Genomic DNA, 23,506 nt, shown 5'->3' with positions numbered 1-23,506 from the left:
CGGATCTGTGGACCGTTCTTAAGTCTAAGAGTTCCTCGGCCAAAAAGCCCTGACATGCGTGGAACAGGGCTTACGAGGGCAGACCCCTCTGGGGCAGAGCGGGTTACAACTCATGATAGGGTGTCCGTCTCCCCCTAGTGAATGAATGAATGAATGATGCATTTATATAGCGCTTTATTGTGTATTGCTGTACAACCAAAGCGCTTTACAATCATGTGGGGGGTCTCTCCTCAACCACCACCAGTGTGCAGCATCCACTTGGATGATGCGACGGCAGCCACACTACAACGGCGCCAGTGCGCTCACCACACACCAGCTACAGGTGGAGAGGAGAGCGAGTTATTGAGCCAATCAAGTGTATGGGGATTATTAGGAGGCCATGATAGACAACGGCAGATAGAGGGAATTTGGCCAGGACACCGGGGTTACACCCCTACTCTTTACGAGAAATGCCATGGGATTTTTAATGACCACAGAGTCAGGACCTCGGTTTAACGTCTCATCCGAAAGACAGTGCTTTTGACAGTATAGTGTCCCCGTCACTATACCGGGGCATTAGCACCCACACAGACCACAGGGTGAGCACCCCCTGCTGGCCTCACTAACACCTCTTCCAACAGCAACCTAGTTTTCACTGGAGGTCTCCCATCCAAGTACTGACCAGTCTCAACCCTGCTTCGCTTCAGTGGGCAACCGTCTTGGGCTGCAGGGTGATATGCCTGTGGCTTCCCTCGGGTTCCCTCAGTAGGCACTTGGCGAGGTGATAAAAAAAAAAAAGCATGCCAAGCGTGTCTCATTGGGTCCTGCCTTGCAGGTTCTGGTTCTATCAGCCTGATCTTCCTAGGAATGACGCTGGTCTGAGGACCGTCATTCAATAGGAGGCTTCAGCTGAGGCAGTCCTGATGCTATGGCCCAGGACTTATGAGGGCTGTCCGTCTCCCCCCAGTGCCCTCGGGAGACCAGTCTGCCAACCCTGCCAAAGTTCCAGGGCGCAGATGGCTCCAGCGAGCGCTTCTCTCAGTTATTTCCGCCCCGAAGTGTAGCGGAGCTGAGAAGCTCTCTAGAGCTCCTGGTTCGGCCGTCTCCTGCAGGTCCTCCGCCTCAGGGCACAGAGCCAGCAGCTCTGAGTACATCAGAGGCCAGTCTCGAGAGACTGGTTCCCTTAGTAGACCATCTGGCAGCGTGGAAACTACTGTCAAATGTGTCTCAGGGGGCCCTGCATACTGTAGAGAAAGGCTATCGTATTCAATCGGCGCTCCGCCGCCGCCTTTCAACGGGGTGATTCCCACGTTGGTGGGCCCCGAGCAGGCTCTGGTCATGGAACAGGAAGTAAACACTCTTTTGAGGAAGGAGGCCATCGAGGTGGTCCCTCCTCATGTAGGAGAGCCCGGGTTCTACAGCCGGTAGTTCATTGTTCAGAAGAAGGATGGAGGGTTGCGTCCCTTTTTAGATCTGCGTCAGTTGAACCGCTCAGTCAGCAGACTGAAGTTCAAGATGCTCAAAACTCAAACAGGTAAGTATCTCAGATCAAGTCCGAGGACTGGTTTGTCACGTTAGATCTAAAAGACACATACTTCCACGTCTCCATCCTTCCCACTCACAGGAAGTCCCTGAGGTTTGCTTTTGGGGCAAAGCTTACCATTATCGGGTTCTTCCCGTTGGCCTTGCACTCTCCTCCTGCACTTTTACATCAACAATTGGTTGATTCTAGCTCTAAGCAACTGGCAATTCGACATTGAGGTGTCGTTCTCGCGCACTTGAAAGCTGGGGTTGAGACTGAACGCCAAGAAAACTTTGCTTTCTGCAGTACAGAGAACCACTTATCTAGGCGTGGTGTGGGATCCGACCACGATGCAGGCACGCATGTCCCCTGCTGGGATCGAGTCGATCCTCACGTCAGTAGAGAGAGTGAAAGAAGGCCGGTCACTCACTGTCAAGCTGTTTCAAAAACTGCTGGGTCTGATGGCAGCTGCGTCCAATGTGATATCTATTGGCCTGCTGTACATGAGACCCCTACAGTGGTGGCTCAGAACCAAGGGGTTCTCCCCGAGGGGAAACCCACTTCGCATTCAAGGTCACGTGCCGATGCCTACATGCCTTAGACATGTGGAGACAACCTTGGTTCTCGTCTCAGGGCCTGGTGTTGGGAGCTCCTAGTCGCCATGTAATGCTAGCGACAGATGCATCCCTCACCGGTTGGGGAGCGGTCATGAGTGGCCACCCTGCCCGCGGTCTGTGGAGTGGTCGCCATCTCAAGACCATGGCACATCAACTACCTGGAAATGCTGGCCGTGCTTCGAGCACTCAAACACTTTCTCCCAGACCTAAGAGACCACCATGGAGAGCAGACATCCTGTCGAGGCAGGGGCTGAGGCCCGGGGTCATCCAGCTCCACTGGGACTGGATGCTATGGTACAGACTCGGCCGAGGCTTCGTCTGTACACCTTCCCTCGATCGCTCTGCTCCCGAGAGTTCTGGCGAGACTGGCCGGGCCGAGTATGGTTCTCGGACCTGATTTCTCTCCTCGATGGCTCTCCATGGGAGATTCCTGTCAGGAGAGATCTCCTCTCACAGTGCTGGAGTTCCTGCAGGCCCGTTTCTCCGCAGGGGTAACCCACTCCACCCTGAAGGTTTACGTGGTGGCTTTATCGGCCTACCGCACCCTTCTCGGTGGCCTCTCAGTGGGTAGGCACCCCCTAGTACATGTTTCCTCCAGAGGCTGAGGCCTCCGGCCAGAAAGCTTATACTATATGGTGGATCAGGATACTATCCCATAGCCTTGAGTCCTCTGCTCTCCCCCTTCTTGGGGATCAAGACTCACTTCTCAGAAGTTGGCCTTTGGGACGCAGGCCCGATCACTTTAGCCATTCGTGGCCCTTTTTCTCTCGCCCTCACTGTGCTCCTGAGGGATACACACAGGGCAGGTACTTGGAAGTCTGGGGCGTGGGCATCTCGTTCCCCTAGCGTTTTCGACGCAGCTCGAGTTCGTGGAAGGGAACGTCTCAGGTTACGTATGTAACCCTGGTTCCCTGAAGGGAACGAGATGCTGTGTCTCTAAGCCATACTTTCAGCATCCCTGCCGGCATTGCTTCATTCCTAGAAGCTGATGCCGGTTCCACCGCATGTGCTTTTATGCTTCCTGGTCGATTACGTCACCCGCCCGTGAGGTCTCGCCCTTCCATTGGACAGATTACACACATGATTCAGAGCGCGGTCACACTGAAGGCGTTCCCCTAGCGTTTTCGACGCAGTGTCTCGTTCCCTTCGGGGAACCAGGTTTACATACATAACCTGAGACATTTTTCAGCAGAATTTTTAATTTGCAAAATGATATAAAAATTGCATTTGCATATTGTTTTAAATAGAGTCTCATCGTTAAGCAATGTTTTTGGCACAAGTGTGCATTGTTTTCTATAAAATTTAAATAATTTTACAGATTTTTTTAAACCATTCCCCTGATTTCATGTCAGCCCCATTACCCTCATCAAAAAAAAAAAAAACCTTGTAAAATAATGTACATTCAAATGACATTGCTTTTAGGAGGTTACATCATCTCTCAACCAGGATCCCTACACTTAAAACACAAGCATGTTTCTCTCTCACTTCTGTAATGCTCTACTTTTGATTATTTATGAGGCTTGACTGAGGGAGGCCATCATGCAGTGTCAATACTGTTAATTTAATAAAAACTGTAAAAAGTATATTTGATACAGCCTTCCAGGTTTTTCCATTCTAACTTCAACTATATTTTATTTTGGACAAAGCCCTTTTTTAATGTCTCTTTAGTAAAAAAAAACAAAAAAACAAAACTATATATATATATATATATTTCTTAATTGACTTGTTGTCATTCTACAAAATTAGTATATTTTTGGTCATCTTAATGACAAATATTTAAAGAATCCAAAATTTTAAACAATCCCAGTGAAAAGAGGAGCTAAAATGCTGCTCATATAAGTGAAAACTATCACATAGTTCTAATTAAACTATAGTATCTAGTAGGGCTGCCCTCGACTAAGGATTTTTCTGGTTGACTAGTAGTCTTTCATTTTAAGCATTAGTCAACTAGGTTACACTTTATTTTGATAGTCCACTTTAGATACTCTACTAACTACAGTATAAGTAACTTTGCTAACTTCTAACTCTCAGAGTAGACTTTTAGATTAGGTTTAGGGTTAGTAGAATAAATTGACATATACTTGTAAAGTTTCTGATAGTCAGTATGTTGTATTTTGTGGATCCATCAAAATAAAGTGTTAGTAGATATTAAGCAGACAGTCTACTAATAATACAAAATAATATTAATACAAAAATTACAGAGTATTTTAGGAGTAAGGGAGGGCTCCGGAGCCTCCATCTGTCCGGCAGTGAGCTACTGTTCAGCTTCCACTCCGCACAGACACTGAATAGCGCACATTTCTCTATACCATTAGATTGAGTGGCCATGTAAAGTTGCTAATGCTTACATATTTCAAATGATAAGCCATATTTGAAGTCGATGAATGATAGGCGAGCGTTTGGATGTCCTAACGATTTGTCCGTCATGGACTGCGTGACTTCGCCTGTGGATTTTGTAAAATGTATTTTTATTTTTTTCTGCGACTAAGTGACTAATACAATTTTGGTGAAGTTATTAACGCAATTTCGGGAGGAGTACGCACATCTAATCTTACAATTAATATCCGAGTATAAAAATGGCCTCTTACCACTTCCATTGTTAGTTTTTTCGCCATCCCCCCACTTCCCCATCTCCCCTTTATGCCTATTTATTTCATTTATGCTTCTGTCTATAGGGGGGCTATCGGAGCTTGAGTAGAATAGTCTCTCTGAGCCTTCCATTGCAGACATCAAGCCAAATCCGTTTACCACTAATGCTAAGATTATATGGGCACACAAACTCGTGAATTAGGCTTTAGAAATTAAGCTTGTGTCGAAAAATAGTAATAAAATAATACATTACATATCCTGAGATGGCACAATGCAATTTCTTGTCATTTTAAGGTGTCTTCATTTCATGGATGTTTAAAAAATGTTGATTAAACTTACTTTATTTTAAAATTTTTCTAAGTGGAAAAGGCACCGATTTAGTGGAATGACCCATATAGGAATCTAACCACAACGTCTCTAAGTCTATTTGCTATTTCACAGCAAAAGGGAGGAAAAATTCAATTGTATCAAGAAAATTAAGCTAATCCAAGATTTTTTATTTATTTATTTTAATTTTGACATTATTTTCAAAACCATAAATGATACAGAAGAAAACAGAAGAATTAAACTCATCAATACAGGTTCAGAACAAGTGGAGCATGAGCTGAGAGAATATTTGAGTGAACTCTCCCTTTGAACTTTAAGCACATTTCTTCCCAAATTCTCAGTACTGTAATTCCTAATATTCTTCAATAGGTTTTAGATTATTATCACTGTAATTAAACATGTGCTGGTATCCGGTAATGTGATATATCACCATAATGAATGTGCACGATGTTATCATGGGCACTTCAAAATACCGAGAATAATTATTTATAACAAATTATTCAGAATTTTGAATCCATTTTAAGAATACTTTTCCCATCAACTGGTCACAATGCACAGCACTGCTGTATGCTGCGTCAAAGACACATGCGCACTCTGATGTAAACAAGCACGCATGGCGGAGCGCGTGAGAGATGCTGTGGATAAGGCGCACATTCACTCTCTGAGAGCAGAACAGCAGAAATGCAGCCATTACCCCGGAAACAAAGCAGCTGCTACTTTCTGTTTCTGAAACTTGTTGAAATTACATATATATATTCAATTAAATTCAACAAATATCCATTCAGATTTTTGTATTCGCTATGGTGTTCATCACAGCGCCAAATACTTAAATATTTAGATTTATTATTTAGATTTATTATTAGATTTTTTCTATTATTTAGATTATTTTTCTATTTTAATCTGTACTACAACATGCCCTAGATATGTTTGAAAAGTGTTTATTATTCGGTCACACTTTACATCAGAACTTAATTAGTTGACATTAGTCAATTGATTAATTAAAATAAACTGTCAATGAATTAAAAATTCTTCTAAACATTCATTAATCTTAAGTAATTCCAATATTTAATAACACGTTTTTAAAAAGTTACAACTGTTATTTAATGAGCTAACATGAACTAAGAGTTGAATTTTTAACAAAGATTAATAACTTCTTTAGTATCTATTGCTCATTGTGAATGTTAATGCATTAATTAAGGTTAACTAATGATATCTTATTGTAAAGTGATACCTGTTAGTCTTTATAATTCTTTTGCACATCTGTGTAAAATTTTTAACTTTATATATTTTTTGTGTATTGCTTTATTGTATTTAAATGTTCTTTTATTTTTGTTATAAGAAAAAAGTTATTAAACCTGTTATACTGTATTATGACAACACTTTTTGCAACAATTTCAATATTGTGATAGTACCATATACTGTAATAAAAGCATTAGCAATCAATCACAACATGAAAATTTGACATTCAAATATTAGGCATATCCTTTCAATCAGAATAAATTGCTACAAACATTATAATGATCTGTTAATACTTACATGAATGTCAACTGATTATGATTATAAATTCAGTTTTCTTTTCCCCACATTAAAATAATGAATAGGAGTTGCTTTTGTGCATATGGTAATGAAATTGCCAAAAATAACTTTGTCATAGTACTAATGTAACAATGCAAAAAATAATAACTAGACTAAAATAGGCTTAGTTTTCTTTAAGCAGAAAATATAAAATTAAAAAAATAAAGACAGCATAAAAATAAACAAACAAAAAAGATATGTTATATAAAATGTTTAATGATTTTCACGACTTTATTCTATGAAAATTATTTAATGAATATTTATACATTAATGTACACATTTAAAAGAATGTTAAGACTTTAGGTTAAATTAGTTAAGTTAAAATTATTTTTATAATGACTGCTTATGATTAAATATGTCAGATAGAGATGTTTCTCACCACGTCTTTCTCCTGAATACTGCATATCACACATTCACACAGAAGACAATGAATGCACAGGATTTCTTTCTAGAAATTATAAACAAACAAACATAAACAAACAAATAAATATATTAAATACTCATGCTTTTTGTAGGGGGTCTCCCATTTGTTACCTTGAGTAAAAAGATGAGCGTTTTTCCATGGCATAGTATATCTTCCTTCCAGTGTCCATCAGTGAGAGTCGGTTCCTGCTTTACAAATTCGTCCGGAGTGAACCATCTTTCCTCTGTACGTATACACTTCCCACGACTCCCTGCAACACAACATAATCATAAAGACTTCCCACTCAAACCTTCGACACAGAAGAAACAAACTGAGTTCTGCACACAAATCTGTGCAATAACGTACCTGACGCAAACCTGCATTTGTACAGAGTCCCAGTAAGTGAAACACAGGTGACTGGTAAAGAGGGAGCCTGGAAAACAGACAGATCTGCCATGTCTTCTTCTTCCTCCTCCTCCTCCTCTTCCTCAACTCTCTCGTTAAATTCTGTTCCTCCTCCTCTCCCTCCCTGCTCTTGGAAATCTTCAGGATCACTTTCCTCCACCAAACTTAAGTTAATTTTTGAGTCTTGAGGAATAAAACACATTACTGCATTCAGACAGTGTTATTTAATTATAACCCTGAAGAAATCTGCTGTAGTTCAGGGACTCACAGAATGAAGGTTTTTTGGCTGGTTTCTTCTGACTGGGTGTGAAAGCAGAGAAAAGATCAGGATCATCACTATCCTCACTACTGCTATCATCTTTATGTCTCTTTCTTTTGTAGCTCTTCTCCTTCCCTTTCTCTGCTTTTCCTTCACTCTCCTTCCCTGTCAGTGTCTCAACATCTGGATGTTTCTCAGAGAGATTGAACACGCCTGGGCAAAGAAAAGAATAAAAATATATTGTGCATATATATGAATCCATTCTTGCTCTATCATAGCTTAGAAACACAGTGTGAGCCTCTAGATAACAAAACATAAAGCTGATAATAGTGAAAACCACTGACCATCCAGCAGACTGTTTCTGAGGATACGCAGTGTTGGGTACAGCTGCAGGATATGATCTTCAAACACACAGCGCCAGAACTGATGTATGTACTGAGCTCTATTTTTCTCCAACCAGTCCAGAACCTCATAGAAGCCCTTCTCCTTCTGCTCACGAGAACGCATCTTTTTCACATTCTGACAAAAACAGAGAGAAAGACATAAAGGAAGATGCAACTATGATCAGATGTCTCATGCCTAAATATGCAAAACAATGAACTGACACACTTTGACACACTACTTTTCTAAAAAAGTATAGTGGAGGTACCATGGTAAAGTGATGGTATCTGATGGTAATACGACTTAATTTTCTCGTGATCTCGACATAACAAAAGTTGTTTTGTCGTTATCACGACTTAATTTTCTCTGTGTATTCGGCATGAGAAAATGCTATAGAAGCAGCATCATCGCAGCATCATGGATGATCGTATTCGCTTTTACTTTGATCAAGGGACTCACTCAAACTGAAATAGCTCTGTGTCTGTCAGTGATTGACGACTTACACATAAGTGTTCGACACTTGAGAAGGAGGCTGTCAGGTCTGCAACTTTATCGTCGAAGACAATATAGCGACCCTGATTTTCTCACGATAGCTACAATTACGTCGTGAGAAAACGTTTTTTTTACATTGAGATCAACAACTTTCGTTATGTCGAGATAACGACAAAACAACTTTCGTTATGTCGAGATCACAAGAAAATTAAGTCGTGATAACAACAAAACAACTTTCGTTATGTCGAGATCACGAGAAAATTAAGTCGTGATAACGACAAAACAACTCATGTCGTGATCACGAGAAAATTAAGTCGTGATAACGACAAAACAACTTTCGTTATGTCGAGATCACGAGAAAATTAAGTCGTGATAATGACAAAACAACTTTCGTTATGTCGAGATCACAAGAAAATTAAGTCGTGATAACGACAAAACAACTCGTTATGTCGTGATCACGAGAAAATTAAGTCGTGATAACGACAAAACAAATCGTTATGTCGAGATCACGAGTAAATTAAGTCATGATAACGACAAAACAAGACAGAAAAATTATAATAATGCATGGCCGCTTAGAACTTCCGTAGTTTATGGTCACTGAATAGGCCTATGTATTTTCTGAGGTAAATGTGATGTGCTGTTGCATATATCTTTGTGTTTTTGACCCGCCACCTGCTGGACGTTTGGGGTACTGCTCGTGACATGTTTACTTTTTACTTTCGTTTTCTCTCAGTGAAGATCGTCTAAAACGCAATGTACTTTGAGTGGGTGATTTCTTCGTTTGAGCTTTGGATATATATGTCCGTAAGTGCCATATTTGTGTTTATACATACTGATGTCCATAAGGAGTTGTTTAATTGTTGGAATGATTGATTGATACTGCATTTATTCTGGGAAACGAATTGCTTTAATAATTAATGCTACATGCTAACGGTTTAAGGGAACGTTAGGTTTCTCTTTGTTTAACACAAATGCATATATTTATAGTATATACAAGCTAAAGTAATGTTGTGAAGAAACTATGTACATTGTATTGTTTAACTGTATATGTCATAGATATAAATGTAATGCTTAAACATAATTTTCTTCTTTGTTTGTAGTTTTACAGTTGAAAATAACCAGTAAAGTCACCAAGGTCACAAGACTGCTTTCTGGAGTTTTCTTTGTTCGCTAACTGTTAACCCTTTGCTAAAGTGACGCAATGGTGAGAACAGAATATGTGATGTTTAATATTCTCGGTATTTTGAAGTGCCCATTCATTATCGTGATATATCGCATTACCAGATACCAGCACATGTCTAACCCAGCCCTATATGTGTGAGCTGGTATAAAGAAGTGCACGGTGAAGAAACAGAGTCAAATCGGGTATTTCATGAAGAATCCAAGAGAAAATACAACAAACAGCTTCACAGAGTCCAAAACAACATTAATAGCGGACAAGGAATCAGGGGAGAACACAGGATTTATAGACAGTGAACGTAATCAGGAAGAACAGAAACAGGTGGAGTCATTAATCAAAAACCATGACAACTAATAAGGGGACTGTAATGCCTGATCAGGATACACACACATCTAGGTTCAACACATTCCTGATGCAAGGATGGATCAAAGCCCGCATTCCAGCTCAGGAAATTCACGTTTTGTCATTTCGAAAGAAAACAGAACCCCCCTTCCCGGAGCCTAAACTTTATTGGCGCCATACTCCCTTGACTTCATGCAGTAAATTCAAAGACATTTACGACCTAGCAACTATCAGTACATTCCTGAGAATGCGCGCCGTTTCTCTGTTGCGCCCCCCAAAACAGACAAAGGAATTCAACTGGACCATGTGCTAGTGAAACAAAGAGAGCCACACCCTGAAGGATTTTGTTTTAAAGAACAAAGTTAAACAAAATATACTCGAGAAAAGAAACAATATATATACCATACCTTTATAAACTTATATATTAAAGGATGTTTTGTTTGTGACATTTATAAGCTGTTGCATTATTTTTAATCCATGGTAAATCCAGAATGTATAAGTTACCTGATTACTAGATGTTTAGCTCACCTGCTATTTGTGTCGTTTAGAATTTGAGGATCTGTTTATCAATGTATGTAACCCAGTAATATCCTCTGTGGTCACGTGTATTTTTGGTGCATATCAAAATATAAGTGTTTGGTTTCTTTATAAAGCTAACCTTATGAAGAATATTATGGTTGAATGAAAATGATCCGCTTTATCAACCCGTGGTTACAATAACGGATAGAAACTTGCTTGCAATAAGTTGTTTTATGTGATGAATAACTGACCAGATAATGTATGCAAAACACGCAGCTACGCAGGGCGGGGCTCTGCCCATAAAGACTCTTTCGATTGGACTACGCGCCAAAAGGGGCGGACCTAAATCAGCTCGCTTAAAACGGATGCACGCCCATGAAGTTCGCGGAGTTGGAGTTTTGAAAACAACAGGAGGACACGCACGCCAGCGAGTCTCTCGTTCTGCTCACGCGGCAAGCGCTTCAGGCCATAACATCACGGCGAAGCAAAGCAACTAACACAAAGACTCAGTTAAACTTTCAAAGAACTTTAATCCTAAACTTCATTACGTCAGAACGAGACAACCAACCACTGAAGAGTGCGCTAGTCACACGACCGACCGAACAGCCAATCCGAACGCGGCCCGCAAAGAACTGAATTCACCTGAGGAAAGGAGTCTCTTTGAACCAAAGGAAAGACTGAGTTCGATCAAAACAACTGAAAGACCAAGTAAGGCAAATCTCTTTATTGACTGAAACCGGGATATCTCTCCGCTGAGGGTAAAGATAAAATACTTCTTTGTCTATGAGTTTCCTCAGGTCGAAAAGCTAGCATTCAAACCTAAGTCTCTCTCTCTCTTCAGATATAAACAACTCGCTCCCATTTGTGTGTATGTTAATGTTGTGTTAGAATAGTGAATAAAACCTTGACTTTATTAAGAACTCTTTTGTCTGTGTTATGTGATTTAACATGTCGTAACTATTTGCCAAAAAGGTCGCGTTTACCTATACGCTCTTGAGCTAACTAAGCTAACTCAATTTAACTATTTGATTTATTTTAATCGTTGGCCACGAATGAAATAAACAACGTGTTAAAAGATAACTTGCTGTTATTAATGCTTGCTGGACAAGTCGTTAACAAGGCATAAGTTGTACATTATGATTGATAACAATTAATCATATGAAGATCAACTCTTAAGAGTGATTCCCTAAAAGCTAAATAATAATAATAAATATATGTAGGATTCATTCCCTACAGTATTAATGGTGGAGGATTTTCAGCTGGCATTAGTTTGATTTGAAAAATTCATAACATATTAAAAAAGTTGTGTTTTTCTATTTTTAACCGGAAAGAAATAGAGACACAGAGAGTCAAAGTTGGTTTCACTATTCTGTACTTACTTGTGGCAATGTGTTTGTGGAATGAAAGTGCAATGTGTATTTGTGTTGTTTAGAGATATAAGCTTAAAACTGCAGTAAGATTAAAAGATGTCCGTGAGACATGTAAGTCGCTCAGCGCAGAAAAGGAAAGGAGAGAATCTAAGCGTGTTCCTTGTTCTCCCCTCATAAGGCCTTGTTCATAGTGTTGATGGGAAGTGCGTGTCCCACTATTCGATTAACCTATGATTAATGAATCTCCCTTGGCATTAAACATTAACGTAGCTACTTAATATTTTCTGCCACTTGTAAATTCACTAAGGAAGTGAAGTCAGCGCGCGCCACTCAGAAGGAGTGGCCAGATCGCGTCTGTGAGGGAGTATTTTATGGGATCTGATTTTGATAGTGTGATAAAATTATCCACTGTGTTTTGTTTCCTGTGAAGTCACGTGAAGTGATACAGAGAAATACGGCCCGCCGTGGTCAAACTATTAGATTGATAATTAATCTGTGGGTTAATTTGATTCGGTCTAAATAAATTGAGATTGCAGTGCTAGAAAGAAACTAATCTAAAACAGTGCTGTTTGGCTGTTGAATCCTGAAACTAGGGGCGTCATGGTAACGGCCTGAACCGGAGGTGTCAGAAGACTCGCCCGGAAATGTTCTAGTGCGCACGCGCAGCCGCGAGCGCCATTTTGAAGCTATTGTAAACAAATAGCATAGCATTTGAAGCTAGTAGGTAGCATTAAAGCTTAGCCGAGCTGGTAGCATTGAAGGCTAGCGATTAGCACCTAGCATTTTGTGGGTTTGAATGCAGCGTGCTATGCAGTGTGTGTGTGTGTAAACGGTTAACTCTTTCACTGCTGAACCCTAACTCACTTCACGTGTTCACTTCTGAATGTTCACGTCATTCCTCTCTCTTTTGTGCATTACTCATGCTATCTCTTCTCCCTTTTGAAAAGATTTTAACAAATACAGATGTCGATAAACTATTGTTAATTCTATAGGAATAGTTATATTCCAAAGCAGTAAATTCTATAGGAATAGAGGCATTTGGTTAGGATTGTTCCTCCCTTTGAGGTTAGACACAGTTAATATCAGACCTTAACTTCATTCACCTTGATAAAAGGATAATTAATTCAATTGTAAGTGTGCTCATGATTTTGGGATAATCAGTGGATGAATCGCTATGAAATATTTGAAACTGATAATTTAATTTCATCCCAGATTTGAAATTAAACTCATTTGAAAATAATTTCAGCTCCGGATTCCATATAGACTGATTGAGATAATTATGTGTGCTCTGATAATTTCAATAACATTAAGATCGTAGTTATTAACTATCAATGTGTTTGATTTTCAGGCCCTGAAAAATTTAAAATTTCCTTTTATAAATTGAGATTAATTTGTTCTGAAGGTTCTGATGACACAAGGAATTAGTAACCTGTCAGATTTAGGGATGTGGAAGTTGTAAATTATTTTCATAATTAATTACGAATTGGAAAATTCTAATTAATTTAATTAATTACAGTTCCTGTTTCATATTGGTTTCAGTTGCAATTGTGCTTGTAATTTTAATGACAAACCTCATTAAGATCTTGATACTTAACTGCAACTAGGAAGACTATTATAATATTTTAATATTATAATCAAATATATATCCCTCTAAAAATTAATCTGAATCGATCCTATCAATGTTAATGATGACATCATGAAAAATTTAATTAGGAATCTCTATTTATAATTTGAAATTCTAAATTCAAATGGCAATTAAGTTTGTTCTGTCTACCTTATTCTCAATCCTTTAGTTACTTAATTAACACGAGAGTTAATTTTAAATATACTTTTGCTTAGATCAAATAAGAACTTAGACTTCTAATTAGCCAAACCCTTAGGTGTATCGACTCAACAGCACCACCGTGTGGCCATACTTGTTATTAATCTTGATATTGGGAGTAAATTCTAAAGCTCATTTTTCTCTTTTCTCTCTGTCACTATCTTCTGATTTGACTACTGCTACTAGTTGCTGGGATTTTGCCTGAGGGAAATCATAGACAGAACTATAAAGCTATCAAGCAGGTATTTGGAAACTTGAGAACGGCATTTCAAATTGTTTTCATTTTTACCTTCCTCTTTGTGAAATCCTACCCCACTAGGCTGAAGCAGGTCAACGAAAAGGTAGGCGTCAGCGAGATTTCCAACACACACGAGGAACACGCTAACAGGCGTTGCGGTGTCAATCTTGCCATTACGGGACCAGGGCTGTGACTGTTATTATTTTCTTCCACCCCGGAGAAAAATATTAGCAATCACAGACTTACAAAAAAAAAAAACATTTTCCTTTCACGATCCTCTGACTAAGAAGCAACCTTCTGATATCAGACTTAACAAAAAAAAGAAAAGGGAAATCTAATATCAGAAATATATATTTTGTTTGATTCCCTCTCCCTCATTTTGGCTTAACTTAACCTTCGCCCTTGAAAAAAAAAAAAAAGAGAAGGGCTTTCTTTTACAGAAAACGGTGCAGCATTCGATTATCACCCTGTTCCTCGCTCTTCTGGGATTCTTCATTTTCTTTATCTGTTCTCTAGCTGTTCTACCTGTGTGTGTGTGTGTGTGTGTGTGTGTTCAATTTCTCCCACAGAGGCAACGAATTTGAAGCACACACCCCCCCCCCAGAGGATCACAGTCACAGAGAACCACACTAGTACACACTCAACACTAGTACACACTCAACACTAGTATACACTCAACAGTGCATATCTACACTCCTTTGTTTGTGATTTGTTTTGTTTGGTTTCTTTTGTTTTGGTTTGTTTTGTTTTTCTCTTCAAGGTCTGTGTCAGTGCGGTTGGAAAACTTCCCTCACCCATCAGAACATGTCTCGCGCAACGGAACATGTCGGTCACTGGGAGGATCTGGAAACATGGCTAAGTGCTGCAACCGACAGCCTCCTGCCTAAAGCCGCTGAAACACTGAAACACCAGACACAAGACCAGCTAGATGAAAACATCACAAGTCTCATGGCACAAGACCCAAGTCAAAGCTACAGTCACAAAGAATTAGCCAAGATTACCGGCTCCTTAAGTCACACACTCATCGCGACCCTCAAGTTGAGCGACAAGAACGCTGCACAGCTCCAGCAGGAGTTGACACGCGCACAACGGCGCATCGAGCAGCTACAACTGGAAGCTCAGGAACGACGGGAAAAACCCGATGAGGTGAACCAAGGCGCTGAGGAGGAAATCAAAAGGCTAAAAGAAATCCTAACAGCTACTAGCAAAGAAATGCAACAAGTCAAGGCAGACTACGCTGATCGGTCCGAAAAGCTACAGTACGCGGAACAGCTGCTGGCAAAAGCAAAGGCCGACTTCAGGGACAAGAACGGCAGAATCAAAGCCCTTGAAGCTCACCTGGATGAGTCAAGAAACGAGGTTAGCCGTCTAACCTATCAGCTAGACTATGTCAAAGAAGAAGCTGATAGTTTCCAAGAGGAACTCAAGCATGCTTATGAACTGCGCCGTGAGCCATCAAGGACACGAGACGCACCGACCTCACCCCTGCCAAGCAGGACTGGGTCACCTGTTCCTGGACTGACACGTGAGAAAAGGATGGAGGGCGTGGAACGGAAACCTTCACCACCTGCCTCTAGAGAACTTTACCTCACTCTACCTCAGCCAAAAGAATCTGCGGCAGCCAGCCACAGATCATCGCACGGCTTGGACCTAAAAGACCTCGACAAGCTCGCCAGGAACATTGGCAAATTCACTCCGAGTGTGCCAAACAGCCAAAATGTCCAAGCGTATCTCCAAGACATCGATTTCCATCTGGAAATGCGACCTAACGTTACGGACAAAGATAGACTCTATTTGCTCCGAACAACATCCAGCTCTGAAGTTCGCAGCTTCCTGGACAGGCAGCCTGCTTACACAAAGACTGATTACCAACTGCTCCGAGAAGCCCTCATTAAAGAGTTCTCCGACCCTGAGTCCGATCAAGGCCTAGTGGCTGCCCTGGAGACAAGACAAGGACGTCACGAACCTCCTCAAGCCTACTACAGCCGACTCAGACGAGCATACTTTGGAACTCGTAACGAACCTGACATGGAAGACGAACTAAACTTCAAAACTCTCTTCCTAAGGAACCTTCACCCCGGCGTAAGCCACCATCTTGGCGTTCTCGCATGTCCACGAACAATGACTGCTCAACAGTTGCGAGACTTGGCGCAGAAAGCCTACGGCAAACAGAAAATGGCCTCGGAAAAGAGCGGCAAAAGCCCAGCAGTTCTTGACTTCAACACTAACAGTCAAGGCCTGGCTCTAGAGGGCGCCCAACGCCAAGACAGTGCCAAGCCGCCACCCAGAGAGTGGAATGCACCCTCGTCCAACAAAGAACGAGACTCCCACGCCAGTACCAGATCTAAACAGAGATATGAACGCTGGGATGGACCGCGTGGACGTCAACGCTCACCTGGACGGCATTGGGAAAAGACATGGGACCAGCCAAGGCCTCATGAGAGTCAATGGGAAAGATCGTGGAACCAGCCAAGCTCGTTTGGAAACTCAAGAGGAAAAAACTCATGGGAATCCAACGGAAACGCCAAGGGAAAACGACAAAGTCACCCTGGAGCGACTAGCCCAAGGAATCGACGAAAGAATTCACAACGATTCCAAGCTGACCGAGCTCAAACTGAATCCACGCAAGAACAAAAGTCACCACCGTGTTTCGACTCACAAAAACTGATGGAAATGATGATGAAAGAATTCTTCCAACGGAAAGAGGAAGATCGGAGATGGGAAAAGAAAGAGAAACCAGATTCAGCCTGACTAGCGGCCGGACGAGAAGGCAGCGACCAGCTGGCCCAACCAGCCATGGAGAACAGCACTCCTTCATCTCACTCTCAGAGAACTGCAATCACAATAACTTCAGATGGACACAAAACCCCATCTGAAAACCCAGCAACAGAGTTAGACACTAACTCAACACTCAAACCTCTAGATCACAGCAGCGTCCAGCAAACACCTGCTGATGAAACCACTCAAGTTCCTGAAAGTGCTGTCTTGGTCGTCTGCCACTCCTCCGAAGAACACCACATCAGCCCTGATATCCTAACCGTTTCCTCCCAAAATCCAGTCCCTCAACTCCTAGGCGATCTCATTGAGAAAGGTATAGCGAAAAAGTTTTACCTCTCCATCATCATCGAACGACACATCAGAGTCGAAGCCCTTCTTGACACGGGAGCCGACATCACTCTAATGTCCACCGAGCTCCTCGAAAAGGTCCAAGAAAGAACAAAGGGGACTAACAGAACTCTCAGACTCCACAGATGTGAGCTGGACCTCCAAGCATATTCCCACACGGGCCTCCAACTGAAACATGTGGCCCCAATCCACCTAACGGTTGGATCAATGGATCTCGTCCATCCAATATACGTCTCACCACTCAAGACGTATCCACTTCTCATTGGGAAAGATCTGCTTAATCGCTTCGAACCGCTGATAGACTTCAAGCACCTAAAGATGTGGACACAAGTCCGCGAGCCTCTGCCCTGCCAGTCATTAGACTCCAACGAGTCGCAGTGTCAAGTCACAGACACCACCCTCAATCCAGCGACTGATGATGCAGTAGCAAAGCCTGAACCTGGATCAAGCACAAGCAACAAAGACCAGGACCCACTCCTATGCTCACTGCAAGAGCCTGAATCAAACACAGGCCCCCATCGAGTCATGACTGCAATAGACGTTCAAGGCACATCAGTGTCCGACACAGCACTAGCCCTGTGGGCAGAGAACTCAGCCATCAGCCTGAAGCTATTCAGCACAGTGAAGCAAAGACATCAGAGCCTACCACATGTCGCTAAGCACAGCCGCTTCCCTCTCAGCCCCTGGGCAACAACCATGGCCACCTCCAAGATCATCTGCGCTCTGGACATACGATGGAACAACAGACAGCTGAGTCACTACTTCCTCGTCATTCCAGATCTACCGCACGACATCTATATTGGAGCGGATATCATGGTCCGGCTCAATGCTTACATTGACACTGTGAACGACGTCATATGGGCTCCTCTGTCACACCAACTGACAACTGCAGTCAACCTCAAGAACCTCCAATCTGGTCAAACCATGCCCGATGCATGCGCTATGATCACGGAGCAAGAAGCCATAATACCTGCCTACAGCAAGAGTGTCAGCGTCCGCCTCAACATGCGACCTGGCCAAACTCTCAACAGTAAGCTAAGCTTCTTCCAACCTTCCAGGACCTGCCTGAAACTAGGACTGACCCTGGAAGCCACACCTCTCATCGAAGTGTCATCTCGTGCTGTGTATGTGTTATTCAACAACTGTACGGCCCAAGACATCCACGTTCCCAAAGCCAATCACCTGGGATGGCTCATCAGCCAGACATTCCACGACTTTGAACTGATGGTACCTGTCATAGGCCCTATACCAGCACATCTAATGCCAGACGAACACGAATACGACGACACCGTAATGTTCACAAAACCTCATGGAATCATTGCCATCACTTCCATTCTGCCGGTGTCCAGAGAAAGCGTCTGTCGATCAGAACTAACAGATGACACTCATCTCGCTGTCTATGCTGTCTCAACACAGCCTGCGACGGAATCACCTCCACAGGTGAACACCGGGGTCCAACGCCCCTCACATGACTTAACTGCAGAAGAACCCTACACCGGGTTCAACGCACAAATTCAGCAGATCCTGAGTGAAGCGGATGCCCTTCACAACGAAGTGGATCGCCAAGGACTCAAAGACATTCTGCACAAATACCGAGACTCTTTCGCAAAGGATTCTCTGGATTGTGGACTGACCAACATCCACACGGTGCGCATCCCGACAAACCCGAATGCGCCACCCACATTTGTGCGACAATACAAGATTCCAATAGCGTCATATGAGCCAGTGCAAGAAATTGTTGACTCCATGCTGGAAAAGGGGGTCATCCGGCCCTGCAACAGCACATACTCTGCCCCGATATGGCCAGTCCTAAAACCTAACGGCAAATGGCGGCCCACCATCGACTATCGCAAGTTGAATCAACAAGTACCACTGTCACGATGGCCTATGACCCAGTTGGATCAAGAAATCCCAAAGATCAAAGGCTCGACGATCCTGTCAACACTGGACGTCGCCTCCGGGTTCTGGACGATCCCTGTCCACCCCGATGACCAACACAAGTTAGCATTCACCTTTGGCAATCGACAGTACACCTTCACACGGTGCCCCTTCGGCTATGCCAACTCACCAGCTGAATTCAACATCTTTCTAAACAAAGCATGCCCTGACGCCAGAGCTAGAGGCAACCTTGTCTATGTCGATGATATTTTGATGAAAAGTTCAAATATTCAAGATCACCTCAAGGAAATTGATCACGTCCTAAACCAGCTGACAACGGCAGGAGCCAAAATCGCTCTGCACAAAGGACAGTGGTGCAAAACCAAGGTGAACTATGTCGGACTGCTTGTCGGAAGAAACGGCATCGAGCCACAGTCTAACCGCACTCAAGCCATCCAAAGCATAAAAGCGCCGACTAACATCTCTGAACTGCGGAGCTTTCTGGGAGTGTGCAATTACTCGCGACAGTTCATCGAAGACTACGCTGACATTGCCCGACCACTAACCTCCCTCCTGAAAAAGGATGAAACCTTCGTCTGGACGGAAGCCCAGGACACCGCGATGAGCCAGCTCAAACAGCGCCTGTGCTCTGCCCCGTGTCTAGCTTACCCAGACCCCGGAAAAGAATTCTACTTGGATGCTGGATTCTCCAATCATTGCCTCAGCGCAGGCCTATACCAGCTCCATGACAAAGACAAGCGAGTGGTCGCTTATGCCAGCAAAACGCTACTTTCCCCAGAATGCAAGTACTCAGACTGCGAAAAAGCTTTACTTTGCACTGTGTGGGCTATCCAGCGTTTCTCGAATTACATTGGTGCACAGAAAGTCATCATCGAGACTTGTCACCAACCTGTCACCTTCCTCAACAGTCAACGCATCAGAGATGGCGTGGTGACCAACGCACGCATAGCTACCTGGCTAATGACACTCCAAGGACGGGATGTGGAGGCACGATACGCCCAAAACTACAAATCATCATTGGGCAACGGGCTAGCAGCCTGCCAAAACTGTTCAACGGACACGCTGCACACACCAGCGGAACCAAAAGAACCACCGCAACCTCAAATGACGAATCACAGGTACTTCGAGGAGAATGTGTGTGAAGGAATGCCCACAGCATATGTCGATGGATGCTCCTACAACCACAAGGGCAACTTACAAGCTGGAGCGGGAGTGGTCTGGCTCAACAACGACCCTTGCCCACCGCAACAATTCAACTTAGGCCCTCGCTCATCACAATATGCTGAAATAGCAGCCATCCTCATTACACTGCAAATGGCCGCATCCCACAACATCAAAGAATTCCTCATCTGTACCGATTCAAACTACACCCGTCTCAGCTTCACCTGCCATTTAGCTGGATGGAAACAGAATGGATTCAAGACAGCTAACAACAAATCTGTCAAGCACCAGGAACTCTTCCAAGCAAGCGATGACATTGTCACTGAACACGACATTATCGTGTATTGGAAAAAGGTTCGAGGTCATTCACGTCAACCAGGACAAGACAAAGACTTCAATGACCAAGCCGATGCCCTCGCCAAAGCAGGAGCATTACATGGAGAGTCCTGGACATTTCAATCCCACCCACCCAACCCAACGGTGGCAGCCATAACCCGCCGCCAGCACGGCACTGGCGTTCATACCCCCACCTCCTCCCTCGTTACCCTATCACCTCAGTTCGCTACTGACGATCTGCTCACCCTCCAAACAGCGGATCCCACTCTGCGAACCATTGCGGCTCACATAGCCGATCCATTATCTCATCCTATTTCCACTTCCGACCTAACTGCTTCCTCTGAGCTCCGCACGCTCCACTCAATCAAGCACATGCTGCATCTGAGAGACGGTGTTCTCACATATGTCCCTGAGCCTCTCACTGCGCCAAAGCTCGTAGTGCCTCACGGCCAAAGGGGGATTTTGCTGACACACGCACACGATGCACCATGCGCTGGACACCACGGTGCCAAGGCCACATACGAAACCCTCAAGCAAGTAGCATACTGGCCCGGCATGCAGCAGGACGTAGCGGAATACGTAAAAGGATGCCTGGTGTGTTGCCAGTTCCAGCCGGCAAACCCAAACCACCGAGCCCCACTGCAAAGAAAGGGAATGACCTTCCCATGGTCGGACCTCCAAATAGACTGGGTAGGACCCCTGCCACGGTCAACACGAGGTAACAAATACTTCCTCACCGTGGTCTGCGAATTCACAAAGTGGATAGAATGTCTCCCAGCTCCCAACGATACAGCAGAAACAACAGCCTGCCTGTTAATGAACCACATCTTCTCAAGATTTGGACTGCCTTTAAGGGTCAACTCTGACCGTGGAACCCACTTCACCGCTGCAATCATGCAGGAAGTGTGGAAACTCCTGGGCATACAGGCCAAGCTCCACATAAGTTTCCAACCCATGTCCTCAGGGCAAGTCGAACGTGGTAACCGAACAGTGGTCAGCATGTTAAAGAAGTATGTGTCCGCTAATCAAAAGGATTGGGATATCAAACTTCCACTGGTATTGATGGCCGCTCGAGCCACCCCTCACCGGTCCACCGGAGTACCCCCGTTCACATTGATGACAGGGAGAAACATGACGCTACCGCTGCATCTGCTGTACCAACCCGGTGACCTGAACCTTGTCACTGCCTACACCACTCACCAGTACCTGGAAGAGTTGCATCAACACCTGAGAGCGACTTTCGCCTTCGCGCAACAGCAACTGCAGCGAAGCGCAGAAGGTCGTAAAGCCTACTACGACCAAAAGGCCTCTCACCATGAGCTCAGTGTCGGAGACAAAGTGTGGTACTACCGCTTTGCCCAACCAAAGCAGAACACTTCCCATCGCCTGGCAAAGAAGTTCTTACCTCGCTGGACGGGACTCCATGAGATAGTAGACAAGCTCTCACCTGTCGCCTACCGAATCAAAATCAGCCAAGGGCGCAACGAGCCAATACTTCGATGGGTCCATCGAAACCAGATAAAGAGGCACCAGAGCTCCAGCCGACTGGCAAAGGGGGAAGATCAAGCCCACTGACACAGACCGACACCCATACGCTCTACATCACACTAACATAATTTCTGTTGTCTAGGAAACATATAGCGACCTCGCTTAAACATAACACATACACTCTCTCTTCAGCTGCACTACTAGGGCCAACCTCTAGTAGAGAGGAGTTACTCCACACATGTGACACTCGTTTGCGGCCTCACCTCATTCGGTGTCCTTGTGTCTCTTTGTGTATCTTTTTGTGTGTCGTGTCTCTTTTATGTTTTTCCCATTTTCCTTTTCTCAATCCAATCTCTCTTCTCCTCTAGTCCCCTCATCAGGAAACTCCCTTTACAAATTCCTTAAATCCAGGTCCCGAAATTGAGATTGACTCCCTTTAATAAGTCGTTGTAACTCGTTGCGAGAACCGTGGTCAACCGATCCAGGTGACCGGGCCAGTCTCCTCAGTTTAACCATTATCGACGCTAAGAACATTTACCGGCTCAAAGATGTGGTGAATGTGGGATTTTGGCAAGGGAACACCTATGCCAAAATCCACACTCCTGAAGTCGTTGCGTATCACGATAACAACGAACAGTTGTATCTGGCCCCAAACCTAAAGATGTGTACGCTCACGAAGGACATTCACTTCCTTTGCCCGAGTAAGCCTTTTATCCGCGATAATACTGAGGGCATCTGCGGCCTAGAATCCATAAGGCCCGACACTAGCTGCCCCGCCGAAGCGACACCACGTTCTCAAGTTGAGGTAACGCAAGCCGAAATTATCGGAAACCGATGACTGGTCAACACCCCAGCGCGAACGGCTACCCTCACATACGATCAACACGACACCGCCACACGCATTATCCTACCTAACCAAACTCTTAGGTCCCTAAGGGCTCGATCCTCCATATTGACGATTTGGCGTTGTACCACCTTACCGACGACGAGTATCAGGCCGAAATCGAAATCTCACCTTTCTTCAAACAGCACTCCTTCACCCTTGATCCAGAATTGGAAGAAAGGATCAGGGAGGAAGGAACACAACTGATTGATTTAACTCCCGTTGATACAGCTTTAGAAGCTATCGCTCGCCTTCCGCCCGCTGGCGCGCCAATTATTCGGTCTTGGTCTGCCGCTGACACAGCGCTTTGCATCTCTACTATTGTAGGATATGTTGTGACTTTGACCCTGGCCTTCCTCCTACACAAACGAGTGAACGCCGTTCAAGAGTCTTGCAACAAATGCACGTCAGGCGTCCCGCGCATTTTCCGACGTGATAAAACTGACCAAGAACCCGAACCGGAGAACTCACTTAACCTGATTGAGATCACGCCTGTACAGCCTCGTCGAACCCCGGACAACTAAACCAATCAAAATAACCACACTTCTAGTAATCCAGTTGTCTTCTCAAGTTTCTAACCTGTACATTCCAAA

The 23,506-nt window shown here is 43.7% G+C and overlaps 1 protein-coding gene across 7 annotated transcripts in view; it reads right to left on the bottom strand.

The window, feature by feature from the left end:
• LOC306856092 (nuclear body protein SP140-like protein) overlaps window positions 1–23,506 on the bottom strand; it is a 106,184-nt gene that overhangs the window by 59,478 nt on the left and 23,200 nt on the right. For 5 of the 7 annotated variants that reach the window (XR_013782974.1, XR_013782975.1, XR_013782977.1 and 2 more), the window contains exons 3-7: window positions 8,021–8,195; window positions 7,686–7,889; window positions 7,379–7,600; window positions 7,144–7,283; window positions 6,989–7,057 (exon numbers count right to left, since the gene is read on the bottom strand). Coding sequence is in view for 3 of the 7 variants with exons in the window: in XM_079395105.1 (XP_079251231.1) it covers window positions 6,989–7,057; window positions 7,144–7,283; window positions 7,379–7,600; window positions 7,686–7,889; window positions 8,021–8,195 (810 nt within the window). In the remaining 4 variants the exon portion in view is untranslated. The remainder of the gene's footprint in view (window positions 1–6,988; window positions 7,058–7,143; window positions 7,284–7,378; window positions 7,601–7,685; window positions 7,890–8,020; window positions 8,196–23,506) is intronic. The other 2 variants (XR_013782976.1, XM_079395107.1) reach the window with 1 other exon arrangement.

The sequence above is a fragment of the Barbus barbus genome (assembly GCF_936440315.1).
Source record: "Barbus barbus genome assembly, chromosome: 3".
Classification (NCBI taxonomy): domain Eukaryota; kingdom Metazoa; phylum Chordata; class Actinopteri; order Cypriniformes; family Cyprinidae; genus Barbus; species Barbus barbus.
This window is presented reverse-complemented; position numbering and strand designations above follow the sequence as displayed.